The following is a 17,301-nucleotide window of genomic DNA, read 5'->3' as shown; positions in this document are numbered from 1 at the left end:
TTATATTTTCTACATGGCTTAGATTCTACTCCTTTTCAACCGTAAACAATTCGGTTTTCAACAAAAGAAATTCAATGTTTTAAAATCAAGAAAAAAATTTTATGTATAAAGATAAACAAAAATTTAAACAAAAAACTTTCATATTAGTTTCCATGGACAACTGTCCGAAATCAACAAAAAAATACTCTATGTTTACCCCAAGATTAACCTCCCCCCCTCCCCATCCCCAAAGTAAAACCCCTCCCCAACCATCTGAGCACCCAGACAAGTGAAAACCAAATTTGTGACCTGGGTGAAATTTTACGTCTGCTACGAGAAAACGTCAAATATCAGCTGTTTGCATTTGTAAACATTGTATTAGCCCTAATAAAAAATTAAAGCCAAAAACTATACTTAGCCCAATATATCCATACCTTTCTTGCAGTCCTGATTTTCATAAATTCATAAATAGGAATATAACTTAAGATTGTTCATTATGTATAAGGATTAACCTTCAACCTAATCCTAAAATAAGATTTTGATCTGTGAACTAGGCTAACATGTGAAGCATATTTTATTGTAATAAACGTAATTGCAAAAATATGTTTTACTGTGAATGAAAACTGATAAAAAAATGAGAGACAAAAATCAATATATAAATTATGGTAAGTTAAGTTTAATATCTTTTTTGTATAAAGCAAAAATGGATATATTATTACTTGGATTTTACACCAGATTTTCATGTTCTCTAATAAAGTAAAACCCGCAGCCTGCTAAAATAACCCCTATTACCCCATCCCCTCCCCTCCTACTGGATGAACGAACTGACCATAAATGAGTTCCATGATAGCAACCTAAATTGAGGAAACTTTTTCCCCAGTCATATTATCCATGTATATTCTATATCCATTAAAGCAATTTTCTCTAACAATCATTGAATAGGTTAGTCTTTCAGTCATTGAATTATTATATACACCTCTACTTAGATATAAAACAAGGATGACAACATCCATAAAAGCAAAGCTCTGAACGGTTGGACAAACGGACATTTACACTTGTATAGTGTCAGAACTGAATAATCAGAATATAAATGAATAAAAGCCAAAGCAAAATTGTGAGTAAATTTGTTGAAAAACTTCTTGATACAGGATAATGTTTATTGACATACTTACATTTTAGGACTTGATTATAACATTGTACTTTGTTGTCCCATGAATCAATATACAAAAAATCAGAACAATCGGATAATTAAATCACATAAAAATTTGTTGTTAAAAATGGACGTTCAGACATTCTGGTAATACGTTAGAAATCGATAGGACAGTTCTGACATTCTGGTAATAAGTTTGAAATCGATAGGACAGTTCTAACTTGCCTAAATTAACAAAAACAAGCTATCTATCTCGGACGGACGTACGGACGGACGGACCGACCCTAATTTTAGAAAATCTTCGCTTTTGAAAAGAAAATGAATAAATATATCTCCCCTAATATCTTCCTCCCAAAAACAATTTGATGTACTGCAAAGTAACTAACAAATGTAAAAATGATGTAATTTTTACAAACGGATACCTCGTAGAAAGTAAAAAGAGGTCAGTTTTTAAAATTGTTTAATGTTTAGAACTCATAAAAATAAATATGAAAGATATATTTTTCACAAGATAAATTTATACCACGCAAAAAAAAACGATTAAATTTCAACCTATCTACTATCGACTACGCTCCCAGGCCTCTAGGGGCACTAAAAATAATTTCATCTAAACAGAATAGTAGATTGTAATACACTTATACTTTGATGAAAACAGATATATTCAAAAGGAAAAGATGAAGTTGATATATGATAAAACAAGGATGACAACATCCATAAAAGCGAAGCTCTGAAATGAAAGGACAACAAACATTAACACTTGTAGATTGTCAGAACTAAATTAGCAGAATATTTATGCATCAGTACAAACAATATTGTAAGTAAATTTGTTGCAAAACTGCATAAATAGAGGATACTGTTTAAGGACATACTTACATTTTTGGGACTTGTTTATAGAGATGCCCCGCTTTTAGCATTGTACCTTGTTGTAATAGGAATCAGTTTTCAAAAAATCAGAAGAATCGGATTATTTTAACATACAAAAATTTGTTGTCAAAAAAGTTAAAAGTCGACATGTTTAAAATGGACGTACGGACATTTTGGTATTGATTATAGAGTTGCACGCTTTTTAAATTGTACCTAACTACTACAGGAATCACCATGCAAAGTTTGAAGTCGATAGGACAATTCTAACATGCCTAAATTAACGAAAAGAGCTAACTGTGACGGACGAACTGACGGACGGACGCACGGACGGACCGACCCTAACTATAGAAAAGCTTCGCTTTTAAAAATACTCCTTCTGTAGCTTTAAATTATTATTGGTAAAAAAGTTTGGATACTTTTTTTTGTACAATCCAATCAATATTTAATAGAGTCCCCAAAGTATCTACATATGCCAATGCATGTAGAAGCAACCTAAATTGACGATAACTTTTCCCCTGTCATAATATCCACGTATTTTCTATATCCATTATTAGCACAGATATAATACAGACTAAAATAGGTTTAAAAACTGAGCTTTGAACGACAGCAATGTAGAAGTTGTTGTTTTAACTTTTAAAATTAAAGTAAGGTGAGGGGAAGTTAGACAACTTTATGGGAACAACTAATTCTACTCTTGTCTTTTCGCTACAGCCAGGGATCTCAAGGGATAGAACAGATTTAAGTTATTGGTGGAAAAGTTTGAACATTTTTAGAACATCTCAATTAAAGTCCCTAACGCCCTAAAGTTTCAAGCCAACGAATAAGAGAAATAGTTTTTGAAACATTTGGAGACCAGTTTAATTTAAAGTCTAATATTTCCTCCATCTTAGCTGTATATTTATTTGTCCCCTGAAACGGAAATTAAAACTATAGTTTTAACTATTTGTGTTGTCCCCGATGTGCTGATGGCCCGGGCCCATACATTTCATTTACGTATTCGTGGGCAATATCCATTCGACCAAGCCATTTATGTTTTTCCTTTTCTTTATGGATTCGAAACTTGTTGTCGTTAAGGAATAGTTATTTATAACATTAACGTATTAATTATAGACAATTTTCCGAGGATATTAATATGAAAAATTATAAGATTAAAACTAGTTTTGTAAAACTGGGCCTTTATAATTTTATTCTTTTTTATTTCAATATTCGTGGAAAATTGTCTGTAATACGATGCAATACATGATTTTTTTTAGATGTTCTAATCCAGTGAATATCAATCGGTTTCAAAGCAATACTAGAAAATAATTTATTTATGATAAATAATTTTTCAATGTTTTTTATTGTGCAATAATTTTTGTGTAAAAGTTAATATTTTTTCTGTTTTTGCAAATGCTTTCCAAGTAAGCAACTTAGATTAGTTGAAAGATTGATATACATTTTTATCAGGGAGTTAGGGATCATTTGGCTGTTTATTACACTAGTCCCCAAAATTAAATAATAACGTTTTCTTATTCGTTTGCCTTACAACTTTGGGGACTTTTATTAAATATTGATTAGGTGGTTCATTAAGTTGAGTGTCTATTTTAGTTATCTACAGAAGTGATAAATTTGTGTATCATCATTTGGGATATACATCAATTTATCGGCTATTGTCTTATCCCTTTAGATCCCTGCATTTTTATACAAACAAGGAAAATCTTTGGCGCAGCCATAAGCTATTAAAATATTTATAATTGTAAACTTAGCTGGATCTTTAAATCATTTTAGTTATGAGCAAGATCGGGGTGGGCCAACTTTCCACCAATGAGAGCACAGCATTTTATGAAATGCCGCGCTGTGATTGGCTGAAATTCGGCGTACCCCGATCTGGCTCACCACTAAAATGATTTAAAGATCCAGCTCTGTTAAACACATGGTTCTTAGGGGATAAAACAATGGACCACTTCTTCTTAATTATTAATTGAAAAGTTTAAACACAGCAGAAACCATCAAGATTTATAGGATTTCGCAAAAATTTGAAACAAATGAATGAATGAATAATGAAAACTTTGCGTAATAATATCATCTAGGGTGGGTTATTCATATCTCACTGTTCTTGTGTGTATGTAGAATTTACTTTCATATTTACGTGAAGACGGACGGACAGATGGACGTACGGACAAGCCCTCGTTAAAAAGTAGTTGCGCAAATAAAGAATAAAAAAAACTTTATCTACGTATGTGAAATTACTTTTTGTAAACTGTACATGTGTAACTTACATTAAATTTTAAAGGCAGAATCGATTGTTAAAATCTTAAATACTCTACAAAAAGGCAGTACTTTTAATTAAAGGGAATAGTCGAATTTTAAGAATAGTAAATGAATATTACAAGGACATTTATGTTCAAAAGTTGGCTTCTAAAAATAGAAAAATGGTGTTATAGTTTAAAATAGAATATGAATTTTTGGAAGAAATTTTCATAATAATTACCTATTTATTGTAGCGAAGCTACTCTTATCATTTAAAATGTCCATCCGTCTGTAAGAAAACGTTATGGGGGAAACGTAAATTTCTCGGCTGAAATTCAAGATTGACGACTTGACTTTTATTGTAAAGATTATCTTTATCAATGAGCACCAGTATAAAATTTGCTTGGACCGGCTGTATGTCGTGACCGTCCATGCTACAAAAGACCAATTCTTATTTTATACAAAAAGTTTTTGTGATTTTTTACTATCTAGGTGTATATTTTTTTAATGATACTGAATATATGTTCTACTACTCACTTTAACTGTATGTCTATTTACAATTGTATACTTCGCTATTTCTTGATGTTGTCATCCTCGTTATATTTTTTTGACAATACATTATCCATTAACGACGTTCAATCAGGCAAACACATAACTAATGCGGAGTAGCTACGCTACTAAAAAAGATCACATGCAACTACTAAATCTGATTTATTTTTGTTGACATTTGTCTAGAAAATTATGAAAGCGTTTTCATATATTAATCAGATTTTTTCAGGGACCTAGGGATAGGACAGTGGTTCCAACATTTATCACATTAACCCTCTTAGAGTTTGAGAACTAGACCCAACACAATTTTTCTTATTTTAGCTATCTTTTGTGACTTTGGGTACTTGATATATATATATATATATGTACTTGAAAACTTTGGGTACCCTTCCTCAAAGTCTAACTATAGAAGATTTCTTCTGTTTCTGGTGATTTTGAACCTATGAAACCACTGATAAGAAAAAAATATTTCTTCTTTTTTTTCTGATGGATTTTTAAAATTCAAATAATCCCTGATAAATTGATTAAAATATTGATCAAATCTTTTGGCACTAAACTGCCTAGAAACTTCTCATCCATACGAAAAAACTATGTCTAGCATTGTATTATATCCAGCTTTCTACGAATATAAAAATGTACAATCATAAGATTAAAACCAGTTTTTTAGCCCGTGCCTTCGGCACCTCGGGGCTAAAAAAACTTGGTTTTAATCTTATAATTGAACATTCTATATCCGCGGAAAGCGGTTATAATACGATGAAAGAAATAACTATTAGTTTACTATTGATGTGCAACCTATCCGTATAATTTTTCTTGTTAATTATTTATATGTACGTGATAATTAATAATTTCAAAGTACAAATTAAACTTTAAAATAAATTTGCCCTGAAAATGATTTGAAAAGGTGGCTATGGGAATAATTTTGAAGAATAAGAAAGTAATTAGGGACATGACAATTCTGTCTTTCACAAATGCTTACATCTTCCCACGAAACAGTAAAAAAAGAAGCGTTAGCAAATTGGAAGGTTTAGAATGAAACGTCTTAACCAAACCATATTGAAAAGCATGAGAAATAAAATAAACTTTACTATTAAACTAACAATTTTATGGCTTTTTTTAACAGTAATTTTTTTGCAATGAAATATACAATTCTTTTACTCTAAACCATTGTTCTGACAATTATTGCTTAAATTCTATATTATCATATTTGATTATATATGTATGTTTGATTTATCAATGCAAATAATGCTTTGCTGTATCTTAGGTTAGGTTAGGTTATTTTAAGTTTGTTAGTAGGATTAGATTTGGCTCCCACCGGAGTTTAATTGTTTCACAAGGAGCTCAAGGCTTGTCGGTCAAAATCAATATTTTTACAATTCCAATTTGAAATATCTTTTTGAATCTTTTAAAAGTAATCAATTTAATTTTGATGTTAACAGTATTGTCTGACCGCTCAAAGCTTGACCTCACTTTACCTCCTCTCCCTTTGGAGGCTAAAATTTACTTCCTTTCCTTCCCCTTTTTCTTGATAATTATGCCTCTTAATATCAACTCCCCCAAAGACACAAATTTCACTCCCACTCATTATCTATTCTAATTCTTTTAGTCCTGTCAGGGACTAATGTATTGTGAATGTGGATTTTATATTAAAATTATTGTTCCTTTATTTTTACCTAACAAAATAAAAAGTCTTCTTAAAGTCTCTATTGCAACAAATAAGGTTTTTAGCCTTCCAAGATTTTTGAATAGATCAAGATTAGTTTAGGTTAATAAAACTATTGTTTGAAAACTATTGAAGTATACCCCCCTTAAATTTAGAATTGAGAAGGCCTGCATACACTCTTTTTCATCCCTGAGAAAAACACCCCCAGGCAAAACCCTGTGCACGCCACTTGTAGAAAATAAATACTGATTTTTTTTGTTAAAATTAAAGTTGTGAATATCAGATATTTTATTTTGGCCCTTTCAGCTTCTCTGATGTTCCTGAGACTTATCCTTTAAACTTTCTTTCTTGTTCTCTCATTTCTACCTATTCACATATTTCTGTCCTCTTATCTCTCTCTTTCTAATTCTCCTTCCCTCTTCCCTTTTCTCCGCCTCCTCTTTCCATAAAAACTTTCTCAACCTGAAGGGGGTCGCCTTTAGTACCTTAGAAAATGTAAGTATGTTTCTACTCAATAAGTTTGTGACTGTGTGTGTGTGTGTGTGTATCTGCTGACCGGCTTGGCGCGCGCTTGTTATACCTGGCCCCGAGGGCGAGCCAGTCCGTCGCCTGTAAACGCCAAATCTGCTATTTTTATACCAAATTCTTTTCTTTCTGTTCGGATACCGCACTGGACAACAACTTTACAGGGGTCAATATTTTCATTTAGCCTTAAAAATTATTCTTTTATGAAGAATTAAACAAAATTGTAGTAAAAAGAAAAACCTCAGTTTTGATTATTTTCAATACAAGAGGCTAAAAGTGCTAAAGTTGTTAGTATTGTAAAAAGGGAAATGTAAAATGAGAGAGATATTTTACACTTTTAGAAGCAAGGGAAGGGGAATTAGTAGGGGTAGGCGGGCATTGTACAATTTACATCTTTCTCTTGTGTCTTTAGAAATAGGGAAAGGAGTTTTGAACAGCTGGTATACACACACATATTCTTTTAAGCACACACACACACACAAACTGATATCTTTACACATACACACACTCACACATTTATACTGTAGGAGGCTGACCGTTGTCCACTAGCTGCAGGTGTGTGTGTGTGAATGCTGTTGTGTTTGTGTGTGTGTGTTGTGTAGTGGGTAGATGAGCAGACCATAGGAAGCTACCCTTAGTGGCTTCCAGGGGCTTGCGTGCACCCGTCCTAGCTCTCTAGCCCCCTAGCAGCACTCTGACACCCATGAGACACGAGGAGGCTCTTATATATCACACCAGAGCTGTACTCGAGTTTTTATAAGTCCCAGTAAGTGATTACATATATACACAGTATACAGGGTGATTATTACAAGAAATAAAAACTGAATTTTCTGGTTTTCTGAAAAAACCAGTAGGAATTTTGATTAAATAATCATATGTAGAGATTATTACAATATTGAGTAGTAATTTTGTTATAATAATCAGCATAGAATCTGTGTTTACCCTGTTTCTTCCTTATTTTGGAAGGTGAAGGGTTCAGTAAGATAAATTATAAGTGTAAATTTTGTGTATTTAAGAAGGGGATTTTTATTACCCCATCTTTAATAGGTTATCTATTTATCTTGTAATGTAAACATATTTTTAATAATTTTCCCAAAACTTGTTTTTAACTTTCAATTAAAATGGCTTTTAATCTATTTAAAAAGATATACCTATTCTACATTTATTTCATTCTTTAAAAACATATATATTTTCCCAAAGATAACAAAATGTGCCACCTGTACATCAAGAAAATTATAGCCTATAACATTTTTTGAAAATGCTCTAAGAATACTTTTTATTGGAAATAACTACAATGATTACTTTTTGGTATTCTAAAAGTTTGTGCATTTGGAGAAAACAGTGATAAAGAGATACGTTGTTAATATAATAGCAAACTTATTGATAGTACAAATTGAATTATTGAGCAATTACTGAGCTACACTTTTATCAAACACCAAATTAAATGTTTATTGTACACACTAATGAAATTAGGATAGCTTTTAAATTTGATATCCATCTTGCTAACATAAAGATAGATTTGGTGCCAAAATTAGAAAGTACTACTACTATTATAGCACCCTGTTTATAGTTAGTATTCCAGCTCTTATAAGGAGCTCTAGTAAAAAGTTGATTAAGCACCTTGTGAAAATTAGGACATATTTTATATGTATCTTTTTGTAATTAGGGCATATTTATTAAGCACCCTGTAATGTTTGGATATGTTTAGTAAATCATGTTAATATTTGAACATATTTAGTAGACAGACACCCTGTTTAAATTACGAAATATTTAATAAGCACCCTGTAAAAAGTTGGACATATTTAGTAAGAATCATGTTAAAATTAAACTTATTCAGTAAGAACGTTTTAAAATTAGAACATAATTAGTAATAACCCTGTGAAAATTAAGACACTTTTAGTAAGCATTCTTCAAAAATTGGGACATATTTATTGAACACCCTGTTAAAATAAGGACATATTTGGTAAGCACCCAGTTAAAATTAGGACGTATTTAGTAAATATTCTGGCAAAATTAAAACATATTTAGTAAGCAAAGCATCATTTTAAAATTGCATCAATGCAAGGTGCTTATATTCATCTATCTCTTCGAATGCATTCAGAAAGTCAAAATATTTTTGACACTCACAAACATAACTTAAAATATTTCAATAATAAAATTCTGTATGTAGAGTACAAGGTATAGAAAATAAGATTCTTTTTTACTGTTTATGTTTAATATGATGCAATTATTATATTAAGTTTTATGCATGTAATATTTTTTTGCAATGCTTTTTTTAAATTAGGCCAAAAAAGGAAAAAAGACTGATAAATATCGTATGACAAGTGCAATAGGACACTTTAGGAATATATATGAATGAGTCATGGGTGTGTTAAATATGGGTGCTCTGGGTACTCAGGTGCATTAGGAGCTTCCACACAATACACAAGCTTTCTACCCGTTATATACATATATACAATACATATGATGTGGGCCTATATACTAAGCATACATACATATAGTCTAGGCCTAATAACAAGCAAACATCATAAATCTTATCTTGTGTTCTGTGTGGCATTTATCTGCTCCTAAATGAGGATTATTTCTATTTTCTTTTGTTTACCTTGCATTGTATTTACAGAGAAGATTGTAAAGAGTAGTTACAATAGTTATCATTTATTGGCCTAATATCTTTTATAACTTTTTATAAACTCTTACTGATAAATAATTTTAATGTTTTAATTTTGTTTAGCATGATAGGGTTGTACAATATAGTAGTGGCAAGTCTAGCGGTGTAATTGTCCCTAGCTCTGCTATACTGAAATATATTTAAGACTAGTGGCTGAGCCATTAGCATTTAGGAGCTTTGTCTTCCTAGGGGTAGAAAAAGTTGTAAAAATGGCCTAAAAGCATTTACGGCTTAAATCCAAAAAATGAAAACAGTCCAATGGGGGGTAAAGGGGTGATTACCACCACCCCCCCCCCCCCCCCCAACCCAAAAATTTTGAATTTTGAATTGTTAACCCCTCCAAAAAAAAAAAATTTAAAAGCTTGGACGTCTTTGCCTATATGATATAAAGATTACCTCCCACTCCCCAAAAAGCTTGGACTTGTACCAAATAGTAGTTAAGTAATATGCCAAATTTAATTTATGATTTTAAAGAATTTTAGATAAATATGAAACTGGTTGTTTAGACTTCATCTTTGGAATAGAAGTAATTTTTAAAACAATTTCATCTATGTTTTGATAATAATTAAAGCTAACTTTCATTTTTTATTAAAAAAAAATAAAATAATATCTAAAGATTTGAAATCAAACACTTTCTTAGCTCTTTAAAAAAAAAATACAGATTATCGAATTACAGTTCAAAGACCTATGCACAATGAATATTCTATTGCAGTAGTTTCATTTTTACTTAACAGCAAAGTTGTTAGTCTTGTGTTAGAGAAGTATTAAAGAAGATCAAATTTAATTTGTGAGAAAGTGAAACAGATTTTTAGTGTCTTATATGACAATATTGAGATGATCAAACATTTTTTAAGGCATTATTGTTTTAGCAGAGGACTTTTCAAACTTCAAAAATAAGTTAAATTTTTAAAATAAATATCAAAACAAATGAGAAGATACAACTTTCTAAAACAATTTAAGTAATAAAATACATTTGCTACGATACTGAATAAAAATGTCTATTAATGGCAATTATATGTGTTAAAAGATAAAATCTTGATAAAATAGCATGAAATAAAACTTTTCGTGTATTTTAGAATCAAATATTTGTAATTTTATCTCAAATGAATATTAAGTAATACTTTTTAGTTTATAATTGTTTTTGAAAAATATCCCAAATAGTAACTGGAGCACTGTTAACTTTCCCCCTCCCCACAATTTTCTAATTTATTTTTTATTTTATCATGTACGGATGGAGGGGGTGGGTAGAATTAAGGGAGTTAATGAGGAGAGTATTGGTGCTCCATTTACCAAAACTGGGATTCTACCTCATTTAGTTACCTATTAATATACACAAATATTTCAGGTATTAGACTACTGTGACAGGAACTGTTATAGTAAGAAGGTGAGCAATTTAGTTTTATTATTTCTTCTCTACTAATAGTTTTGTTTCACATTTGTCAATATAAAACAGTCGATTTGAATTAGTATAAAGGAAAAGAATATTACATTAGATCATACAAATTTGCACAAAGACTAAATTATAAATTGGGGATAGAATTTAAATATCTTCCCTGTACATTTTTGTATTTTTTAAGGAGATTATTTGAAATTTATCAATACTTAAGAAGAGTATGTTTGGCAGGGACTAAGGAATGCTCTTCAGACAAACAATTTTAAGTGAAAATTTCCCCACAACCCTCTTCCCTTATCCCCCCCTTCCCGTTTACCCACTTCCCTTCAGTTACATAAAACTCTACGGGAACAAAATATTTGATTTTTGAAGTAAATATTTAGATAAGGACAATTATGCTTATATTCTTTCCACTATAATATTTCTACAATGATATCATTCAAAGAAAAATTACTTCTTATTAATTCAGCAAGGCTTTGATAAAGAATCAAACCATATTATTTGATTAAATTTTATAACTAATAATTATTTCCAGGTAGTGGGAGGGGTGTTGCAAGATGGGAGCCCCTCAGGTCACCATAGAGACCATTACGGTCACTAGACCGCTTAAGGTTAGTAAACATTTTGTCATTTCACAGTTTATGTTCATTGGTTCAATATTTTAAGGTAATTACTGTTACTTACATCTTATTTAGTGTTTTTGAAAAATAGGTCGAATTTTCGTTGAAGACCATCATGGCTATTGCAGTTTGTTTGGTAATTTTCTTTAAAAGCAAATAACAAAACAAACTTTCTTATGTCTAAGTAATAAACTAAGAGCAGCAAAAATAAATTTTCCTATAAAAAAATTCTCCAAGCCATGTTTTCATATTTAAATACTACATTTTTCAAATCTTGTTTATAACTATTTTGGGGGAGGGTAACTGCAATCTCCCTAGAGAAATCACCATTGGAAAAATAACCCCCCCACCCCCGCAAATTTCCCTAGAGGCCTCTAGGCGCGTAGCTGCTATAAAGCCATATAAACCATCATTTTGAAAGGTCTTACTAAACCTAATTTAGTGTGGTTTTATTTGGTATGTTGGAATAACAAATAAGATACTAAATTTCTTTTAAAAGTATAAAGCATAATAAACGTAGAGAAAAACTTAAGCCCACAGATACTAATAGAAAACAAAAAATGGATCTAAAAAGAATATTCTTAAGTTTTATTAATCAAATAAATTACAGATGTACTTTACATTTGTCTAAAATTTCAGCCAACTTTTTAAATTCAGGCAAAACAAAAAAATGGCTTGTTTTTAGTATTTGTTGGAATGTTACATGTTATGACAATCAAAACAAGTTGCGCAAAACAAACAAAAATTGTCATTTCCTAGAAAAAATTTAAGAATCAGAAATAAAGGTGAAAAATTGTTTTATATATCCTAAATGTAAAGCAGAAAAATACATTTTTAGTTTTAATTTTCGCTCATTACAGAGGTTTTCGAGTTAAAATCTAAGGTTTTTCAGGCATTGACATTTTTACATATAGATGTTGACGATTCAATCTTCAATTGACCTGTCCCTTTCCTGGTATGAAAATTAATCATATAGGACGACCCTTTTTTAAAAGCGAAGCTTTTCTATAATTAGGGTCGGTCAGTCTGTACGTACGTACGTCTGTAACGGATAGCTTTTTTTCATTAATTTAGGCATGTTAGAATTGTCCTTTCGATTTCAAACTTTGCATGGTGATTCCTGTAGTAGTAAGGTACGATTTAGAAAGCGTAGCAACTCTATAATCATTACCAGAATGTCCGTACGTCCTTTTTACAAATTTTTATGTGATCTAATTATCCAATTGATCTGATTTTTCGTATATTGATCCTGAGACAACAAAGTACAATATCATACGCGAATCAACTCTATAAACAAGTACTAAAAATGTAAGTATGTCCATAAACATTAACCTGTATCATGCAGTTTTTCAATAAATTTACTTATAATTTTGCTTCGACTCTTATACATTTATATTCTGCTTATTCAGTTCTGACAAAATACAAGTGATAATGTCCGTTTGTCTTACCGTTTCACTGCTTCGCTTTTATGGATGTTGTCATCCTTGTTTTTTATCATGTTTAAGCAGATGATATCAACTAATCTCCAAAGAAGTTGTATCAACTTTTTTTTTATAGCTAGCCGGTCCTTTTAGTAAGTAGTAGATGTAAAATTTTTCATAGAATTCAGATATGCAATCGGTTTTTTTGTAGACCTCTTATTTTTTAAGTAATTTAAGTTTTATAAAAAAAAATTAAGTCGATTTTAAGGTACTAAAATGCAACAAAAAAAAGAAAGAAAATGGCCATTATGAACAAAAATAGTAAGATCTTTAATTTGACACCTTACTTTTTCAATTCTGTCAGGTAATTATTGAAAAAATCGATTTTTTTAAACCCACGAGAATAAAAACTTTGAACTCAATTTTATCATTTCACAAGTAAAAAAATATGGGTTCATATATACCTTTAGAATCAGAAAAATATTACGAATCCATTGTAAGCAAAATTGAAAAAAAAAGTTTACAATATAGTATATAAACTACAATAAAAGGAATTATATGAAAATATCATATTATATTGTACAGGCAACGTCTTAACTTTTGAATTGAGTATAAAAATGGGAAGGGGGTATAGAGGGGGTAAAGAGGGGGTAAAAAAGGGAAGACGATAGTGTTGCCAGAACAAAAAATACAATTGGCCTTTTTTTAATTTTTTTACTTTTTTTCAATTTTGCTTACAATGGATTCGTAATATTTTTCTGATTCTAAAGGTATATATGAACCCATGTTTTTTATGTCTGTTTGAGAAAATATTTAGGTCTAAAGTTTTTATTAAACCGAGGTTAAAAAAATAGATTTTTTCAATAATTACTCAACAGAATTTTAAAAGTAAGGTGTCAAATTAAAGATCTTACTATTTTTGTTCTTACTGGCCATTTTCTTCTTTTATTTTGTTGCGTTTTAGTACCTTAAAACCGACTTAATTATTTTTTAAAAAAACTTAAATTACTTAAAAAATAAGAGGTCTACAAAAAAACCGATTGCATATCTGAATTCTATGAAAAATTTTACATCTACTACTTACTAAAAGAACCGGCTAGCTATAAAAAAAAAGTTGATACACCTTCTTTAGCATTTAAATTATTCCTAAACTTTTATTAATTTCCTTGTAAAAATTTATTTAAGATGCACAATAATAAAAAAAACACCTAAAATATTAGGTTGCCTACTTGGCTCTGAATAGTTTTGAAATTGGGTTACTAATTATAAATAAATCTCCCTACACAATTCACGATATCTATTTAAGTTTTGAAAATATTAAATATTTAGTAAATTGTTGTAACATTTTTAAATTAGCTCATTTGTATCTATGGCCTTTTTGTTACAAATACATTTATATTGTTAAAAATATCTAGGGCTCGGCAGCCATGCATCAGCAACCTGTAAGTCACAGGTTAAACAACCACATGTTTATATTAACCTGTTACTTATACGGCACTCTGCCTATTTAGTGAAAATTTATACCCTAAATGGGTTATGACTTGGCGGATTATGCACGGCTGCCGAGCCCTGCAAATACCTATCCACAAATTCTTTTCTAATATTGATTCAAATTAATGCATTAATTTTGGAAAGCAAAAAACTATTCAAACAGATATTCTTACATTTTTTAAGCTCGGAAAAGAAATATTTAGGGAGGTCAAAAAATGTGTTCCAAGGGAGTGGAAATAGAGAATAGTTACTTTAGAGATATTTAGAATTTCTTAGGGGAGGGGAGGAGGTGTATTAATAGGGGCTGGATAGAATAGACATGGAAAGGTAGGGGGGGGGGGGGAGGGGTACAGGTAAAAGCTGGAAAACAGCTGATCTAACAAGAGGAAGGGATAAAAGGTAAAACTTAGGATTGAATGAGAATATGGGGAAGAAATGACAGGGGTATAATAGAGAAGATAAAAGTAAATTAAAGAGGGGGAAAATATGTCTGTTAAGCCGGTCCCACGACCCGGCCATGCTGCTGACGTCACACTAAATACACTGAAATGTGTGGGAGTGTGTGTGTATGTGTGAATTTGTGGGTGTATTTGTGGGTGTGGGTGATTATTCTAACCTTGCACCTTTATTTGTTGTCCCTTTAAATGGCATTTATATCTCATATTAAATAATTCTTTTATCAACTATTTAAACAAATCTTGAAAAGAGTTATGATTTGAAAACAGTTTAAAGTATTTTTAAAAATTAATAAATGTTACTAATAACTTAAGTGCCTTAAATTACAGATCTTATTAATTGGTAAAATAAAGGTAGCATGTGACCCATACCATGTAGCTTAATGCTTATTTTAATTTGACATTTCTCATGTCCTTAAAGATAAGTGTAAACATCCAGTTTAAGCTAGATTAGCTTGTTTATCAAGGCAAGTTGACTGTCCATACATAGCAGAATTATACCCTCTTGTAGAAGCAAAGTAGTTCTGAAGTAGTTAAACTATAGATTTATCGATCAGGCTTTAAAATAAGAAATACCTTGCATATTGTTACTTTTGTTGACATTGGATTGCAGCCATTAGATGAGATAGGTTTGAATAAGTTAGGTTTGTTAATGATAATTTAGCCTGTTTAGGTTAGGCCTCCGCAAGGTCTAGAAACCCTGCAGTAGCTCGAAGGTTAAGGCAGTTAGTGGGTGCAATTCCGTGTGGGAGGAATTCTTTTAGGTCTCATTTTAAAGACAAATTTCTAAATATCATCTATCTTGATTAGATATCACCAATGCAAAAATGTTTTGTCTGAAATTTAATACTTAGGTTCAAAATTTAGTGATTTTTAATGTAAACTCCTGCAAAATTTTATTCAAGTAAAAAAATAAATTCTGCCAACCATATAAATAGAAAAGATTACATTATAGATTATATAAATTTTAATATTTTATAAGATTAATAAGCATATAATACAAGGCTCAAAGACATAATTACAAAGTTTGAAAGCAGTTTCCTGTTTTTGCATTTAAAAAGTTTGTCTGTAATGTAAAAAAACTCATTCACATGTTTAGGTTATTAACAAAGTAAATAAACAATAGAGATAAATGACAAGCCTTTTATTTTATACTTATTCTTTTACTTACTGAAGTAGGTGAATGGATGTGTGTTTGTCAAATTTATAAAACCATCAAACATATTAACCAAGGAAGCTTAGGCTAGGCTGGTAGGGGAATGGCCAATCCTTTAAAAAATATTCCTAGTAAAATACCTCCCTTGCAAAAGAAAACAATACAAATTATATTATTTTTTTTAAAATTTGGTAAAAAGACATTTATAGGATATAATTTGTACTTATAATCTAAGCACTTAATAAATTCTTAGCTATTGCATTCACTGAAAAATAAAATCAAATGCAGCCAATGGCAAGCTTTTAAATATAAGTTCTAGAGATTTCAATTAACAAGCAAAATCCGACTATCTTTTATTATGGCTGGGTCTTGTGTAAAATAAAAATTTGACCAATTTTAACTTTTGAAATGTAAAAAAAAGAACAAAGTAAAAAAAACATTTGAAGGAATGCCTGAGCTTGAAATGATTTGCTGTTAAATTTACCCTAATTTTTTTTGTAAAACTATGAAAAATGACTTGAAATGTTTAAATGTTAAGTAACACTAACATAACAGAAAGATGAATGAAAAATTGAGCCGCCGCTGTAAAGAATGATGGAGAAATATTGAACAGCTTTATGAAAAGAGGGTGACACTAAAAGTAAAATAGGTAGATAATTGAGAATTAGTCAAATCCAAAATGGACGAAAATTTGTTGTTTTTCTAGGCTTGACAGCCGAGTTAAACTAATTATTTTGTAAAGTCTTTTTCTGTTGGGGTATTTCTCCTATAAAACACATGATGTATAATTTGTTTTAAATGTAAGTTTTTCAATCAATTTAAAAATTAAGATAAATATCAAAATTATCCGAGGAAAAATGAAAAAAATTTATCTTTTAAAATAACACAAAACAAAAAAAAATAATTTTAAATTGTAAAATTATCTTACTTCACATTTAAATTTATCAAATAGACATCTTAACGTTTATAAAGATAAAACAGTGTAGTTCCTAAAGTACACATCTTCTCTCCATTTTATTAAACTTATTAAGATTCCAATCTATTCTTGTGTGTAAAATAAGGGTAAACACTATTTTGGACTGTCTTTGATATGACACGGATGTTGGGCATGTTAAAAATTCATGAATATTCTGCAATG

The 17,301-nt window shown here is 30.3% G+C and overlaps 3 protein-coding genes across 5 annotated transcripts in view; all 3 read left to right on the top strand.

Annotated features, from left to right (window-relative positions):
- The window catches only part of LOC145316890 (uncharacterized), a 256,014-nt gene that overhangs the window by 39,773 nt on the left and 198,940 nt on the right, over positions 1 to 17,301 (top strand). The window lies entirely within an intron of this gene.
- The window catches only part of LOC145316891 (uncharacterized), a 212,543-nt gene that overhangs the window by 39,771 nt on the left and 155,471 nt on the right, over positions 1 to 17,301 (top strand). The window lies entirely within an intron of this gene.
- Positions 1 to 17,301, top strand: part of LOC145316897 (uncharacterized) — a 68,392-nt gene that overhangs the window by 39,777 nt on the left and 11,314 nt on the right. The window contains exons 2-4 of one of the 3 annotated variants that reach the window (XM_080157712.1): positions 10,104 to 10,153; positions 10,973 to 11,011; positions 11,556 to 11,631. In XM_080157712.1, coding sequence (XP_080013838.1) covers positions 11,578 to 11,631 — 54 coding nt within the window. In that variant the 5' untranslated portion in view covers positions 10,104 to 10,153; positions 10,973 to 11,011; positions 11,556 to 11,577. Of the gene's footprint in view, positions 1 to 7,408; positions 7,810 to 10,103; positions 10,154 to 10,972; positions 11,012 to 11,555; positions 11,632 to 17,301 lie in introns of those variants that run through there. The other 2 variants (XM_080157711.1, XM_080157713.1) reach the window with 2 other exon arrangements.

The sequence above is a fragment of the Acartia tonsa genome, chromosome 4 (genome assembly GCF_053477335.1).
Source record: "Acartia tonsa isolate MP-2025a chromosome 4, ASM5347733v1, whole genome shotgun sequence".
NCBI lineage: Eukaryota > Metazoa > Arthropoda > Copepoda > Calanoida > Acartiidae > Acartia > Acartia tonsa.
This window is presented reverse-complemented; position numbering and strand designations above follow the sequence as displayed.